General features: G+C 45.1%; 1 protein-coding gene across 2 annotated transcripts in view; it reads left to right on the top strand.

Annotated features, from left to right (window-relative positions):
- The first annotated feature begins 271 nt into the window (after positions 1-271).
- The window catches only part of LOC142804103 (3 beta-hydroxysteroid dehydrogenase type 7-like), a 28,935-nt gene continuing 13,943 nt past the window's right edge, over positions 272-15,263 (top strand). The window contains exons 1-3 of one of the 2 annotated variants that reach the window (XM_075890676.1): positions 272-549; positions 1,645-1,744; positions 13,634-13,776. In XM_075890676.1, coding sequence (XP_075746791.1) covers positions 1,656-1,744; positions 13,634-13,776 — 232 coding nt within the window. In that variant the 5' untranslated portion in view covers positions 272-549; positions 1,645-1,655. Of the gene's footprint in view, positions 550-922; positions 1,035-1,644; positions 1,745-13,633; positions 13,777-15,263 lie in introns of those variants that run through there. The other variant, XM_075890678.1, reaches the window with a different exon arrangement.

The following is a 15,263-nucleotide window of genomic DNA, read 5'->3' as shown; positions in this document are numbered from 1 at the left end:
AAAAAAGCGTTATACATGTTTTTACAGCTTTAAATTATTTGTAATTGACAAGTTTGTAAAATCTTTTTTTAATATTACTTTTACACTTTAAAATACAAAAAATCAAAATGGATAAGAATAAAATTACAGCCTTCATAATTGCTCTGTCTTGTTTTATTATTTTTTAAACGTGACTTACGGTTAATTTGTAGTAGTACAATTGTTTACCTCAGTGTTAGCATCACTGTGGCTGTAACTGCTTTATTGCATTTTCTCCTCACCCTCTACGCTCACTTTTCTTCTCGCTCACTTCGTCGGCCGGCGGCAGCGAGCGTAGGTGCGGCGCGCCGAGAGTTTGGTTTGTGTTTCGTGTGGAGAGACGGGTCTTGCTCGGCCGGTTGTGTGCGTACGCGACGGAGCAACTTGCTCGCGCAAAAGTTCAATTGAGTTTATTCCTTCCTTTCTGGGGTCGGCTGCGCAACAGGTTACATCAGATTCGCTCGGTGCTGTCACGCTGAACATCGCCGGAAGAGTCGAGCCAGTGCCGGAGTCGTATCTACGTAGACGAAGGTGAGTTGGTTTGCGTACTTTCCGCGGGGTTTAGAAAGAGGAAAAACGAGGTAAGTGGTGCGCCCGTGAGCGCTCAAATCGCGTCGATCCGGTAGCTTATCCAACGACTCATCGACGCTACGCCTGATCGTTATCTAACTTGTCCTTTTGAAGTCCTCGAAAAACTCAAGGGTAAACACGCCGAGAACGGAAAGTCGGGAACGTTTTCTTTGGTCGTCGCTCAGTTTAGCAATCGCGCTTGTGGGTCCCGCTTGAAGGGGAAAGGGATATAACTTTGTACTCCGCGACCCGTAGCGTGGCATCTATTACGATCGACCTTCAGCTGTATAAGATTGCCATCCTCTTTGGTTATCAGGCAAGAGGAAAGAGAAGAGAGAGACCGGACGGACGCTGTGTCTTCGCGTGGATTCATTCTGTCCGCTGCGTGCGACGCGATTGGTCGCTTTCCTGCGCAGTTTTGCGAGACCGCGACGAGGAAACGAGCCGTGAGTGAAAAAATCGCGCAACCTTCTAACGGGGCTGTCATTATCCCATGTGCATCCTCGACGAAGCCGTGACAAGCTGTACATTGCTTGACAGCCGTTCATGATGATGTCGCGTGCCTTGACGATGTGTTTCCGTTTATTTATTGAGTGCGCGTTCATTCGCAACGTCTTGCGATGGTTGTATCATTATATATTGTATTCTGCTTCGCTCACGTTCAGCATGTACCAGTGGCGTAGCCAAGGCGCCCCCCCCCCCTCTCTATTTTTTTTTTTTTTGACCATGGCACAAAATGACTCGACCACATGTGCCTGACCAGCCCCCATTTCATATCAAGGACTTGCCCCCCTCCCTTTCCCACGAAAAAAAATTCTGCCTACGCCCTGGGCAAGCACAGTAGCATATTGAGAACTTCATTAATTTTTGTCTTCCCCAACTTTCAGCTGTATACATGCACCAGATCTTTTCTGAAACCAATGTGCATATTAGCCTGTATCATTTTCCATCTATAACATATATTAGACCTGCTGTGATGGATATACATTTTAATGCTGAGAACTCGAAACATATGGTACAACTGTTCTAGCCAAACTTGTGCTGTTGTGTTGGCAGGTTGAAGGAAGATGTCGTTCGATCCAGAGCGCAGTAGCACCAATGGCAATGAGAGCCCGGAGCTCGAAGATGTGGACTCTCCGTGGGCAGCACCTTCGGCGTGAGTGATTCTCACACCCCTCTGCATGCTCACCGTTCTCCAAGTAGAATGAGTACTCTTCCAAGAAAAAAACTAATGATCAAGGTTGGCAGTCGTTGACAGATTGCATTCTGGTCAGAGGCGGGAAGTTTCCTGCAAGAATTACGAGCGCTAACTCTGGCACTAGTAGCAATGCGGAAATTATGTTCGCCCATGGATATGCGTCAGCTTCGTCATTCTAGTTTTAAGTGACTTAGTAACTCTGCATAAGGTTGCTTTATAAATGGAGCATTTTGCAATACTCCATTCTGTGCACACAGTCTTCTTGCCTTTGGCGCTCCTGTATCATGGGGCTGCTTCAAAATTTAAGAAATTAAAGGCAGATTATATTATGTGGTGGTGCAAGCGAAGCTTCATGAACATTTGAAATAACAAATGCAAAAGCTGGACGAACCACTAAACATCATGGTTGGGCTATATTAAACACCACTTCGTTAGAGTTCTGTAGTGATCGTAGCAAGAAACTCCATGACCACTGGTTGCTCAAAGCAGGCCTACGTTATGTACTTGAGACAACCATTTTTGTTGCAGCATTCTTGAGCATGTTACAAAAAAAAAAAACGGTTGTTTTCTTTTTTGTGTTGAACAGAGCATTCTGTGCGAAAAAGGAGAGGGTCCACGTTTTATTGCATAATTATTGCGAGAGCATTGAAGCTTATGAAAGCGGATAATGAAACGGCAGATTGAGTGGAGTAGGTGAAGTTCAACAGGTAATGCTTGCTCTCTGTACAGTCGGTAAACTCGCATGGAAGGTGCAATAATTGTTGGGGTTTAATGTCCCAAAACCACTATTTCACTTATTTTACCCTGAACTGGACATGGCTTTACTGTGGGGAGTGGGATACATAAAATAAATTATAATAAAGAGCAAATAAAGTAACATCAAAATGATAACTTATACAGAAAATAATATTGTTACGGGTAACTTATTTAATAAATTAAATACGATGCACTGTGCTCGGCGCACAAGATGGCGAAAGTTCGTAAACAACCAGCCACCAACGTCGTCTTTCTCTTTCTTCCATACAGGCTGTGCCGGCTGTTGCGTATCATAACCCCCCGGTGGTAGAAGCACCGTCTCGGTGCTTGAGCGACTCGGATGCGGTAGAAGGAGGGTGATAGGGCTTGAGTCGAGCTATGTGCACGATGTCACTCGAAGGTGACGATGATGACGTTGAATCGGCTGAAACAATCTCGTATGTAACGTCAGTCACCTGGCGAACGACGCGGTATGGTCCAGTGTAGCGTGACAGCAGTTTTTCAGAAAGCCCTACACGCCGAGTCAAGGACCAGAGGAGGACAAGGGAACCCGGTGAAAAGTGCACGTTTCGATGATGGGAATCGTAGAGCTGTCTTTGGCGCTCCTGTGAAGCCTGCAGGCGGCTGCGGGCGAGTTGGCGTGCGTGGTCGGCTCGCGCGATGGCTTCGCCGACATACTCAGTGACCGAGGGCAGCAAGGTGTCAAATGGTAGGGCGGGTTCTCGGCCGTATAGAAGATGGAATGGTGAATAGCCGGCAGTGTCGTGACGTGAGGAATTATATGCGAACGTCACAAATGGCAAATGAACGTCCCAGTCCCGGTGGTCGGCCGCTACGTATTTAGAAAGCATGTCGGTTATGGTGCGGTTGAGGCGCTCCGTAAGACCGTTCGTTTGTGGATGGTACGAAGTGGCAAACTTGTGCTTGGCAGAGCAAGAGCGCAGGATTTCATCAACGACAGCTGATAGGAAGGTGCGGCCCCGGTCAGTGAGAAGTTGGCGTGGAGCTCCGTGTACTAAAATAATATCATATACCAGAAAGTCCGCCACATCGGTTGCGCAACTCGTCGGAAGTGCTCGTGTGATAGCATACCGTGTCGCATAGTCAGTGGCGGCAGCGATCCATTTGTTGCCTGAGCTGGAGATCGGGAATGGGCCAAGCAGGTCGAGGCCAACTCGAAAAAAAGGTTCAATGGGAATGTCGATCGGCTGAAGGAATCCAGCTGGTAGGGAAGATGGCTTTTTGCGGCGCTGGCAGGGTTCACAAGCGGCGACGTAGCGTCGAACAGAGCGGGCAAGACCAGGCCAAAAGAAACGACGACGTACACGGTCGTATGTGCGAGAGACGCCCAAGTGGCCCGCCAAAGGAGCGTCATGAAGTTGGTTGAGAATAGTCGCACGAAGATGTGCTGGTATGACGGGGAGCAAGTCACGGCCATATGGATCGAGGCTACGGCGATACAGGATGCCGTCTTTTACCAGGAACATTTGTAGAGATGCGTCGCGAGGCCTTGACTCAAGTTTGCCAATGATGGTTCGCAGGGAAGCATCCAGGCGTTGTTCGTGCCCAAGGTTGAGTAGCTGCGTCACAGACAGAAGGTCTGGAAAGGTGTCAGTATGGGCAGCCTCTTCCACGGGGTAGCGTGATAAGCAATCAGCATCTTGGTGTGACCGCCCTGTTTTGTACGTTACGGTGAACGTGTATTCTTGTAATCTTAGGGACCAACGAGCGAGGCGTCCTGTGGGATCCTTGAGTGAGGCCAGCCAGCAGAGCGCGTGATGGTCGGTGACTACCCGGAATGGACGCCCGTATAAGTATGGGCGAAATTTGGCGACTGCCCACACAAGAGCGAGACACTGATGTTCCGTGATTGAATAGTTGCGCTTGGCTGTAGATAGCAGGCGGCTTGCATATGCTATAACACGGTCATGTCCGCGTTGATGTTGCATTAGCATTGCCCCGATGCCATGCCCACTAGCGTCAGTGCGAACCTCGGTTGGAGCTGATGGATCAAAATGGGCTAAAATCGGCGGTGTTGTAAGGAGAGTCGTGAGCTGGGAAAAAGATGAGGCTTGATCAGCGCCCCAGAAAAACGGGGTGTCCTTCTTCAGGAGGTTTGTGAGTGGGCGTGCAATGATGGCGAAGTCCTTAACAAACCGTCGAAAGTAGGAGCACAAGCCCACAAAACTGCGAACGTCCTTTGTTGACTTCGGAACAGGAAAGTCCGTGACGGCGCGAATTTTCTCGGGATCCGGGCGGACTCCTGCGGCATCGACGATGTGGCCAAGTACAGTTATTTGACGACGAGCAAAGTGGCATTTCGACGAGTTCAGTTGAAGTCCGGCTCGACGAAAAACTTCAAGAATCGCCGATAAACGCTTGAGATGGGAGTCGAATGTGGGCGAGAAAACGATAACATCGTCTAAATAACATAAGCAGGTTGACCATTTAAACCCTTGGAGCAACGAGTCCATCATTCTTTCGAATGTGGCCGGCGCATTACAGAGACCAAAGGGCATAACTTTGAAGTGATAAAGCCCGTCAGGAGTGACGAATGCGGTCTTCTCACGGTCCATCTCATCCACAGCGATCTGCCAATAGCCAGATCGAAGGTCGATAGTGGAAAAATACTTAGCACAGTAAAGGCAGTCTAAGGCATCGTCGATTCTAGGCAACGGATAAACATCTTTCTTCGTAATTTTGTTGAGATGCCTATAATCTACACAAAAGCGCCATGTTCCATCCTTCTTTCTGATCAGGACGACAGGAGAAGCCCAGGGGCTACAAGAGGGTTCGATTATGTCTTTTGCAAGCATCTTTTCGACTTCCTGTTGTATGACTGTGCGCTCGGACGCGGAAACACGGTATGGACGTCGGTGAATGGGACTCGCGTCACCAGTATTGATGCAATGAGTAACAACACTCGTTCGGCTTAAAGCCGTGCTGGCGAAGTCGAAAATGTCACTATAGGACTCCAGGACGTGACGAAGGGCTTCCGCTTGATCAGGAGCGAGGTCTGATGGTACCATGTGGTCAACGTCGACGCCCGATGAACGTGTTAGAGTTGGTTCATTGTCTGAGGTGCAGCAATCATCCACTGTGAAGGGTTCAACCGTATGGTCTTGTAGAGCAGTAATTTCGGCCAGGGAGATACCTTGTGGAAGAATTTGGGCAGTGAGGGCAAAATTTACGATAGGAAGGCATGTGCGGTTTCCAACGATTGTCAAAATGGTGTGCGGAACAGTGACGCCATGCGTAAGCATCACGGCATGAATTGGTGCCACTATGTAATCGCCGTCAGGTACAGGTGGTGTAGAGAAGAGGTCGATATGTGTGACACAGTTAGGCGGAAGGCGTGCGAAATCAATGCAGCAAAGGCGACTTTGGGGTGGGTTGGTCAGATCAGAAAGTAGAGGCATTTCAAGGTCAAGACAGCCGGCTGAACAATCTATACGGGCCGAGTGAGCGATTAGAAAATCCATGCCTAGAATTACTTCATGAGGACAATTTTCTATAACGATGAAAAGAACAGCAGTGCTTCTATCGGCGATAGTCACACGGGCAGAGCACATGCCAATAATCGCGGCAGTTCCCCCGTCGGCGACTCGAACGGCTCGGTTCAAGGCGGGTGTGACAACTTTCTTTAGGCGGCGACGAAGAGCAGCACTCATTATGGACACATGCGCGCCGGTATCGATCAATGCGCGCACAGGTACATTGTCTAATGTAACGTTCAACAGATTCCGGGTCGTCGGTAATGTTACACGAGGATTTCTTGCAGAGGTCGTCGTCAATGCAGCTTCACCTCCAGAAGCTGCACTGCCTAGTTTTCCGGTCGGGGGCGCTGCGAATAGGTCGGAGAGGCAGGACGGCGTTGTGGGGGCGAACGAGATTGACGGCGAGCAGGGGATGGTGAGCGGGCGTAGCGAGGTCTCGTCAGAGGTGCGGCAGAATCAGAAGATGCGGTCGGCATAGGGGAACCAAAATCAAATGTTGAGGACGACTGGTGGTCAGAAGTGGCTTGGGTAGGAGGCCCATAGCGTACCGGCGGAGCCCAGTGATTGCGGCAGTGGCGAGCAATATGACCGACACGTCGGCAGTTGAAGCAGATGGGCTTGTCGTCCAGTGTACGCCATTCGGACAAATTGCGCTGTCGAGAGTAGTTGGACCCAAATCGAGGAGCGGATGGACGACGATAAAAAGGCTCGGCAGAGTAGACTGGTTGAATGGGGTGTAGGCCGACGTTCGATAATTCTTGACGAACGACGGCTTGTATCAGTGAGATCGTGGTCGGTGAAGGATCAGGCGTTGGAAATGGAGTAGCTACTGGTTGGGCTGCCTCGACCTCACGACGAATGATGCGGGTGAGGTTGTCACATCGGGGAACTGGGCGGACGGAGTCATCACAAGAGGAAGTAGCAGCTGTGTTCGGCAGGCGCGTGATGCCGTGGGTGACGCGGCGGGCTTTAGCCTGTTCTAGACGGCGGCACTCTGTCAGGATCGTGTCGATTCTCGTGACATTATTAAAAACCAGCAGGTTGAAGGCATCGTCAGCAATCCCTTTGAGGACATGGTTAACTTTTTCTTCTTCTGACATGCGCTGGTCGACCTTGCTACAAAGCGCCAAGACGTCAAGAATGTATGAGACGTACGATTCAGTAGACGTCTGGGCGCGAGTGGCGAGAGTCTTCTTGGCAGCGAGCTGACGACCAGATGAATCGCCGAAAAGATCACGGATCTTCGATTTGAAAAGATCCCAGCTTGTGATTTCGGCTTCGTTGGTTTCGAACCATGTCCGTGGCGTGCCGTCGAGGTAGAACACAACATTGGCGAGCATGAGCGTGGGATCCCAGCGGTGGGTAGCACTGACTCGCTCGTACGGGTGCAGTCAGGAGTCAAGGTCGATGGTGCCGTCAGCGGAGAAAGTTCCAGGATCCCGCAGGGGTGGCAGGGTGACGTAGGTTGTCGACTCGGATCGAGAGACCGGTGGGGATGAGGCACTGGCAGCTGAAGTAGCCGAAGAGTCCCCGGTGTTGCGACCGCTGCGCGTCTCCATCGAGGTACGGGAGTCGTCCACCTCCACCAATAATGTTGCGGGTAACTTATTTAATAAATTAAATACGATGCACTGTGCTCGGCGCACAAGATGGCGACAGTTCATAAACAACCAGCCATGAGCGTCGTCTTTCTCTTTCTTCCAGACAGGCTGTGCCGGCTGTTGCGTATCAATATTTCGTGTTAGGCAATACAATTTTAATACAAGTGTAAGTATGATCAGAAACATACGGCAAACAAAGTATAAAAATATATATATACAATCCACATTTTACGTGTCATCACATAAGTTATGAGAGGCACCGTAGTGGAGGTCACCAGAAATTTCAACCACCTGGGGATATTTAATGTGCACCTAAAGTTTAGCACACGGGCCTCAAGCATTTTCGCCTCTATCGAAAATGCTGCTGCCGTGGCTGGGATACGAACCTACGACTTCGGGTCAGCAGCTGAGTGCCTTAGCCACTAGACCATTACGGCAGGTCGCATGGAAGGTGTAACTAAAACACTAAACTAATGCACTGTGTATTAAAAGTGTTTATGTATATTTAGTATATGCATAAATAGGTGTGCACACGTTTATAGCTGCACAAGTTGGAAACAAGTGGTTCAGCACAACGTCCAGTTTACACTCATGTCGCAGGGACAAAACAAGAACAGTAAATGCTTAATGCACGCACGCCTCTAATGTCAGCTGAGCTGTGCCACACCATATGTACGGTGTTAAGAGCTACTGCTTTCGCAGCGCTGCGCATTCTCACAATGCAACGAGTCATGAAACATGGACTCCTTCATGCAGTAAATTGTGTTTAATGTGCAAGCATATTTCAGCAAATTAAGGCAGTGTACATAATTATACCTAATAATGCTTTTTGTGGTACTTCTAAGTGATCGGAATTTTGTTAAGGAACAAGCAGCTGGTGTTTTGTGATATTGCTGGGTGGTCATAGTGTTCCGTAATAATTATACATAATTACAAACTTTGGTTTATTCGTAAAGACAGAGTTGTGTAATGATATTGCAAGTTGACATATACAAATATATATAGTACTATAGTGAAGGCCAGGCCCTGGTCAAACATTGAATGAAGGGTTTGTATGTGTTACCTTCTGTATTCTTATATTTATATTTAAACTTAGTGCGAATAGTGTAATGTATAACTGTTCTAGGCATCAAAAAATACACAATGGTTAGTACTTGATTAATTTCACATCGTTTTCATGCTATAAACTTTACTCATGTGATCTTCAAAACACACGATAAGTGGTTGCACTGTTCTATCCCTAAAATAATATACTTATGTTAATTTTTCTTTTTTTTATTTGTAGCAACCTGGCCAATTGATAATTTACCACTGTATCAGTCTGTCTAAATTATGGGCATTGTATGCTTGAGCTCTCAAGTACAGTTATCCTATAAGTACTGCCCGCCGCTGATGCAACCATTTCCCGACAGGTTTGTGTTGACAGATGCACATTCATCTGCATATCACTTGGCTTCTGTTCTTTGGGCAGAGGCTCTTGAATGTGGGCTCACGGATAACACTTCTGTGGCCTTAGCCTCTGCAGATATCAGTTATTCATGTTTTTATCGTATAAATGGCTGCTTTAAGGTAGCATTTTCTTTTTTTTTATGTAACACCAATGCAGCTTGTGCTTTTTCTCTGATAAGGGATGGCAATGCATGGTCTTGGTTGGCCAATGTTGCAGTTTTGTAACTGCTGAACATTTTCTGTGGTGGCCTCTTTATTCGGATCTATTCATTTGAATAATTTTGTTGGTCACCTCAGGTTTTTCAAACAGTCAATGTACATCTGTGTTTGTTTTTTCAATACGTACTGCTTGGTTTGCTTCAGGCACACTGCATGCCTTGCCTGTCAGTGTGTGGAGTAAACGAGAGCTTGCACCACATCTTCGTTCAGATTTGAAAGATCAACGTCAGTGGGAAAAGCTGTAGATTTCCATCTGTTGCACAGCAATTGGAGTTGAATTAGTAGCTGTTGTGAGCATTCCACCCGATGAGTGTGGCCGTCTTTGTTGACCCTTTGAAACACTTCGTACACAGTTGTGTGTACCACATGTTTTTTCTAGTTCCGTTGACTAGTGGCTTATAAAGAGCAAGACACATTGAGGTTTCGATAAATTGAACCTCCTGCCTCATAAATGTGACCTAGTTTAGCTTCATTTGCAGTATACTGCTGCATATGATTGCCTTACTGGAGGCACTACCATGTTCAATGAGTCATTCAGCATGCCTGCTACCACGAGCCACGTTGGAAGTATTGTTTTTCTGTGCTCTAAATGAACATAACTTAAAATTAACTTGCCCTGTTCAGCTGGAGATTCGATTTTATTTATGCAAAAACAGAATATATGTTACTTCATAGTAAGTAGATATTCAATTACTACTTAATTTATATCAATCACAGTAAAATGCATATCAACATATTGACATGATTTTTGTTTTAACAGAGTAATAAGTGCTTTGAAATAATGTATAAATTTGATGGACATACAAGCAGTTCTTCATAGCTGGTGTACGAAAGGTTATGCACAAACGCTTGTGCACTCTGCGGAATGAAACATTATGATGCAAGTAGTGCGCGTGCTGTTGTCATTTGTTCAACTTACCCAAATCATTCTTGTCGACTGTAGTTTTTCCATTTTTCTTCTTTTGGGCCTTCTGTGACTGAAACAAACATTGAAATTTTCACCATTTTGGTCAGTGCATCTTGTAAGGTTCCAGCATTCCCTCCCCCTTTATTTTTTATTTTTATCATGAGAGTACATCGCAAGTTCTTGAGAAGCCATGGCTCAGATAAGGAGAAAGAGAGAAAGGGGGTATACGATCCTACGTGCAATTACAATGCAGTGCACGCGAAATCGGAAGTTTGGACATAGAATATGCAGACCATTCGAGCTTGTTTCACTTTCCAATGTCTGTTTCAACCTGTCACTGCAGTGCTATAATTACAAACATGCTAATACAACTAGCTTTAACATGAGCTTTAGGCAATTTTAGGGTACATTAAAGTGGAGGGGACCTAGTAATTTATAATACTTATGTTTAATTTTTTTATATACAGGGAGGGCAAGCTGGGTGATGGGACAGGAAACTCGTTTCCCTTTGAGGTATATGCATGCTCAGAAAGAACAAAAGGCTGTTATAGGTGGTTGCTGCATTGTCTGTGCATCTGTAGCACTCTCAATCTCTGCCCTTCAAAAAGAGATGAAAGAGAAAAGCGATTCATACCCTCATGGAAAAGAAAAACCCGGCACAACATAATCACTTTTTTTTTTTTTTTTGACGTCCAAGTTTTGTGACGCAAGTTGAGTCGTCCTTCGTGGTATTATTCGATGTGGCAAGCAACCTGTGTGTGTCGTAAGAAATTCCCTTCGTTTGTGAACTCGGTTGTTGTGCCAGTTATTAACATACAAAAGGAGGCAGGCAGCGCACTCTTTTAACATTAGCATTCTGCTTATAGAGTTGGTTTCTTGGGTTTCAGTAAACCTGCCTTGCAGGCGAAAGGAATAAAAAAAAGGGGGGGAACCTCTTCATTGAAGCATCTGGAAATTAGCTTTTTTTTTTATTCCCCTCTTGACTCGATAGAAATAGGCAGCACAGAAGTCATCACACTCGTGGTGAATTGGAATTGCGCTCTAATTGCACAGCAATACTAGTAGGAAGAGAAACGTAATATCGCGGAAGAAAACACGAGGGACGAGGATAGAAGGGACGCAGGCAAGCACCAACTGAGCTTTATTGCGAAACGAGAGGTGCGTGGATATATATATATATATATATATATATATACATACATATATATCTAGGCTGTGGTTTTAGTGACGAAAAAATCCAGTAAAGGCACACGTGCTTCAATCACGCAACAACAGAAAGAACAGCACATGTACGAACATAGCAAGTGAACGAAAACCAAAAAAGAAAACCTGTAAATCACCCAGCCGATGTACTTTTTCATTTGATTAAGTTACGCAGTATGCTTGTAGTAAGAAGACAAAGCACTTGTAGGTGAGTGAACTTTTGTCAGGGGTTGCTTACCTTCCAGAGCTGTGCAAGCAATCTGTAGTCACCGTCATACTTCATATCGTCTTTGCAAAAATATCCAGCGAATGTCTATTGTGCCTATTATTTTTGCTTTAGTAAGTGGGTGCTTAAATGGCATCAATTGTACTGGCCGTCATCTTTCAGGGTTGCGTAATGCATGTCTGCTGATGCGTGCAAATGAAAGGGGCACTCAGATTCATAACTTGAATTTACAAGGTGCATAAAGCGGAACAGGGATTCCATTGAGAACTTTTGTCAGCCATGCTTGTACAAGACAGCATTGGCAGTGTCGAAGAGGTTGCGAAGCAGTTTGCCACTGTTCCAGTTATGCTTGTGCTCCCTGACGTGGCACCTTAGCGGATAAGGTGCTCTTGTACATTTCATCAGGTCACGGGCTCGACTCCTTCCCCAGGAGACCACGTCTCAATACGAGCAAAATGCGAAAATGCCTGTTTGCTTATTTCTACATGAAAAAAAAAAAAAGACCATTAAAGTAAACCTCAAACCTTCCTCTGTGGTGTGCCTCATTATGGTTGTGGCACATAAAACCTGGGAGTTTCATTTTTAGCATCATTGATGTTGTTCTTGTGACATTGCCAAGTTAGATTTTTAGCTGTAGTTCAACTGCGTCATACATTCACTTGTTTTTTTGTGTGTGTGTGTGTGTGTTTAACAGAATATTCTCCTTTGCCAGTGAAAGGTGGTAGTTTTTGTCTTGATGCTTAGAGTATAGTAATAGCAACATCAAGGTAATTCCCATACCTTGGTGCTCAGGCTATTCTTTAAGCCTCTGAATATTGAAACTTCACATATTTTTCTTGCATGTTACTTCGCTAATATTTTAATCTGCAACGGTGAAACAGTGGCTCACTGGTATTGCTTTACATCTCTTGGTCACTTTTATTACAGCAGCAGCGTTAGGACAGCTTGGGCACCAGTAAAGCAGAGTTTGCACTACACCAAGCAGTGGCACAGCCAGAATTTTTTTTTTTGGGGGGGGGGGGGGTTCAGTTATATACTTAATGTAAGTGGTTTGCTCATGCAGGAAATTTTCCAGGGGTTTCAAATAAAAATTCCAGGTAACGGAGGTTTTTCTGGTTTTTCCAATGGCACATGAATGTGGCTGAAAGCTGTATGTTTATAAGGTGTGAGTGCAGCAGTTAGAGCTTCTTCAAATTAATGTTTCAAGGGGCTATGTATATAGGCGCTGTTTTCCATCTTGCTTTTCTCTCTCTCTTTCTCTCTTTTTTTCAAGCCCCTTTTGTTGCCTCACTCACCTGTGTCCCTGTGTGCTATTCGGCAATGCTGTGTATATGTATGCTGGCAAGTTCTGCTGTAACAGGGTGCGTATATATGTCCTTGAATACCCTTAAAGTTCAAAAGTACATTTTCAAAGCCCTCAAAAGTTCTCAAAACTGTTTTCTTTCCTGGAAAACCTTCATAATTTTTTTTAATGAAAAATACAGGCTCATTGATTATGTGACCTGCTTTCTAAAGTGTTTATCTGACAAACCCCCCTTTTAAAAGAAAAATGCCAGTGTTGTTGTGTTTTGCATTACTTCACTGAAATGTGGAAGCACACCGTGAACAAACTCGGAGACTCGTACTCGCACCTATTCATAGCTCACCTATTAAGCCTATGCGGCCTTCTTCGTGCAGTGCCCCGTCATACGATTTGTATTCCCACCTGTCGGACTGGCTTGATTGAAATCTTTTCCTCTTACCTAGTGGCAACTCTACTCTGCCTCGAGTACTTGCACTGTTTCTTTTTCTCCTCTGTCTCTGCTGCGCAAGTAGTGCATGGTGGAGCTACTTCGTCAATACCTGCTAGTGCGATCAGTTGCTCAATGAATATGAAGTTCTCACCCTTTGTTTCTCATACATAAAGAACAGTGTGTTCATCTCTGCTTTTCTAACGAAAGTGGTTTTGAGGTGACAAATAGTGAAATGCCATTCTGCCTGACTAATTAGGGACAAGCGAAAAGTGGAGGTGGTGCTTGTGACCGGTTCAAGCGGCTTCCTGGGCCAGCACGTGGTCAAGCTGCTGCAGGAGCTGGACAAGAACGTCAAGGAGATCCGCCTCTTTGACATCAAGCCCTATGAGAACAAACTGAGTGAGTGCCATTCACTGTTTGCACTGAAACTTCGATATAACAAATTATCGGTTATGACGAAGTAAAGAGGAATAGCTCTGTCATATACAGTGTTGCAAATACATGTCTATAATGAATTTTTGGATATAACCAAGTATTTTCGTGGCAGGTAAAACTATGTTGTAACAAGGCTTAAATGTATTACCCCACTTAACTTCCGCAGTTCTCATAAAGCATGCATGTAGAACTCTTGAAAGGATATGCGAAGCAGCCGATAAACACGTGAGCTTTTAGCTTTTCCTGTGTGTTCTAGGGTGGATGTGTGGAACGATACAAACGTCTCTGTGCTTACTAAATACGGTACCAAGAGTTGGACCTTGACTAGGAAACCTATCGTAAATTTGTAGAGATACTCCATATTACTTTCGTACATAAGGACAGTGTTATGTGTCAAAAAGAGAAAGCTTCTGGGGCTCCATATTGCTTTCGTACATGAGGGCAGTGTTATGTGTCAAAAAGAGAAAGCTTCTGGGGGTGAGCCTCTGTACAAGCATTCTGGCAACATTGAAGAATTGCCTTCCATTTCCTGAAAGAGTGTCTTAATCAGCATAGGTTGCACTTGTTACTGTGTAGAATTAATGCAAATGTGGAAGAGAAAAGCAGGCCACTACCCATGTTCAATTCAGTGCTTAGTTGTTTATTTTTGCTTTATTTATTGCTTTTAAATAAGATGCTGATGTTTTGTCTTCTCTAGCTTAAGCTAACCTAGTCTAGAATACGGCACATTCATTAGGTGTGCTCTTCTGTGCACTTTGCTTGCGTAGCTTCTCCTTTTATTGCCTCGGAAGGTTGTCTGTATAGCAGTGCTAGGCCTTTCAACACTAATTAAGCACGTAATATTCTGTCTAGTTTTCAAAGCACTGTAGGCATGTGCACTTGTGTTTAAATTGTAAGTATGTTAGAAAGACCAAAGTATTGCTGAAGGTCTAAATCAAGGTGGCGTTCCTTTGAAATCTGCTGTTGAAGTTATTTGTGCTGTGTACCAGCAGCAGCCACATTCCATTAATAATAATAATAATAATAATAATAATAATAATAATAATAATGCCATAGTTCTCACTTGTAGAATATCTTTTTAGGGTGCACATTGCAGAATTGCATGTGGCAAAATTATTCTGGAGCCTACAGCCTCTTAGGGTAATGAGCCACTCTGCAGTGTCAGGTTAATTAACCATGTAATTTAGTGTAATCACATCTTTCAGTCAGTACAACAGCTGTGTAATACAGACATCACACAGGTGCCGCTGTCGTTAAACTTTTGTAGTCTTCCTGCTGGTCTGTGTGCAGCAGTAGTTGTATACAGCTCCAAGTAGGTTGTGAGAAAGAGTGAGGCATTTCAATACATGGTAAGAATGCAGGCAGATTCAGTACCAAGTGAAGCAAGGAATATTATCTGCTTAACGAAAATTTGCCGAAGTCATTCGTTCGAGTTAGCTTGAATGTATGAC

The sequence above is a fragment of the Rhipicephalus microplus genome, chromosome 3, assembly GCF_043290135.1.
Source record: "Rhipicephalus microplus isolate Deutch F79 chromosome 3, USDA_Rmic, whole genome shotgun sequence".
NCBI classification, from domain to species: Eukaryota; Metazoa; Arthropoda; class Arachnida; order Ixodida; family Ixodidae; genus Rhipicephalus; species Rhipicephalus microplus.
The sequence above is the reverse complement of the archived record's forward strand: the minus strand, read 5'-3'. Positions and strand labels throughout refer to the sequence as shown.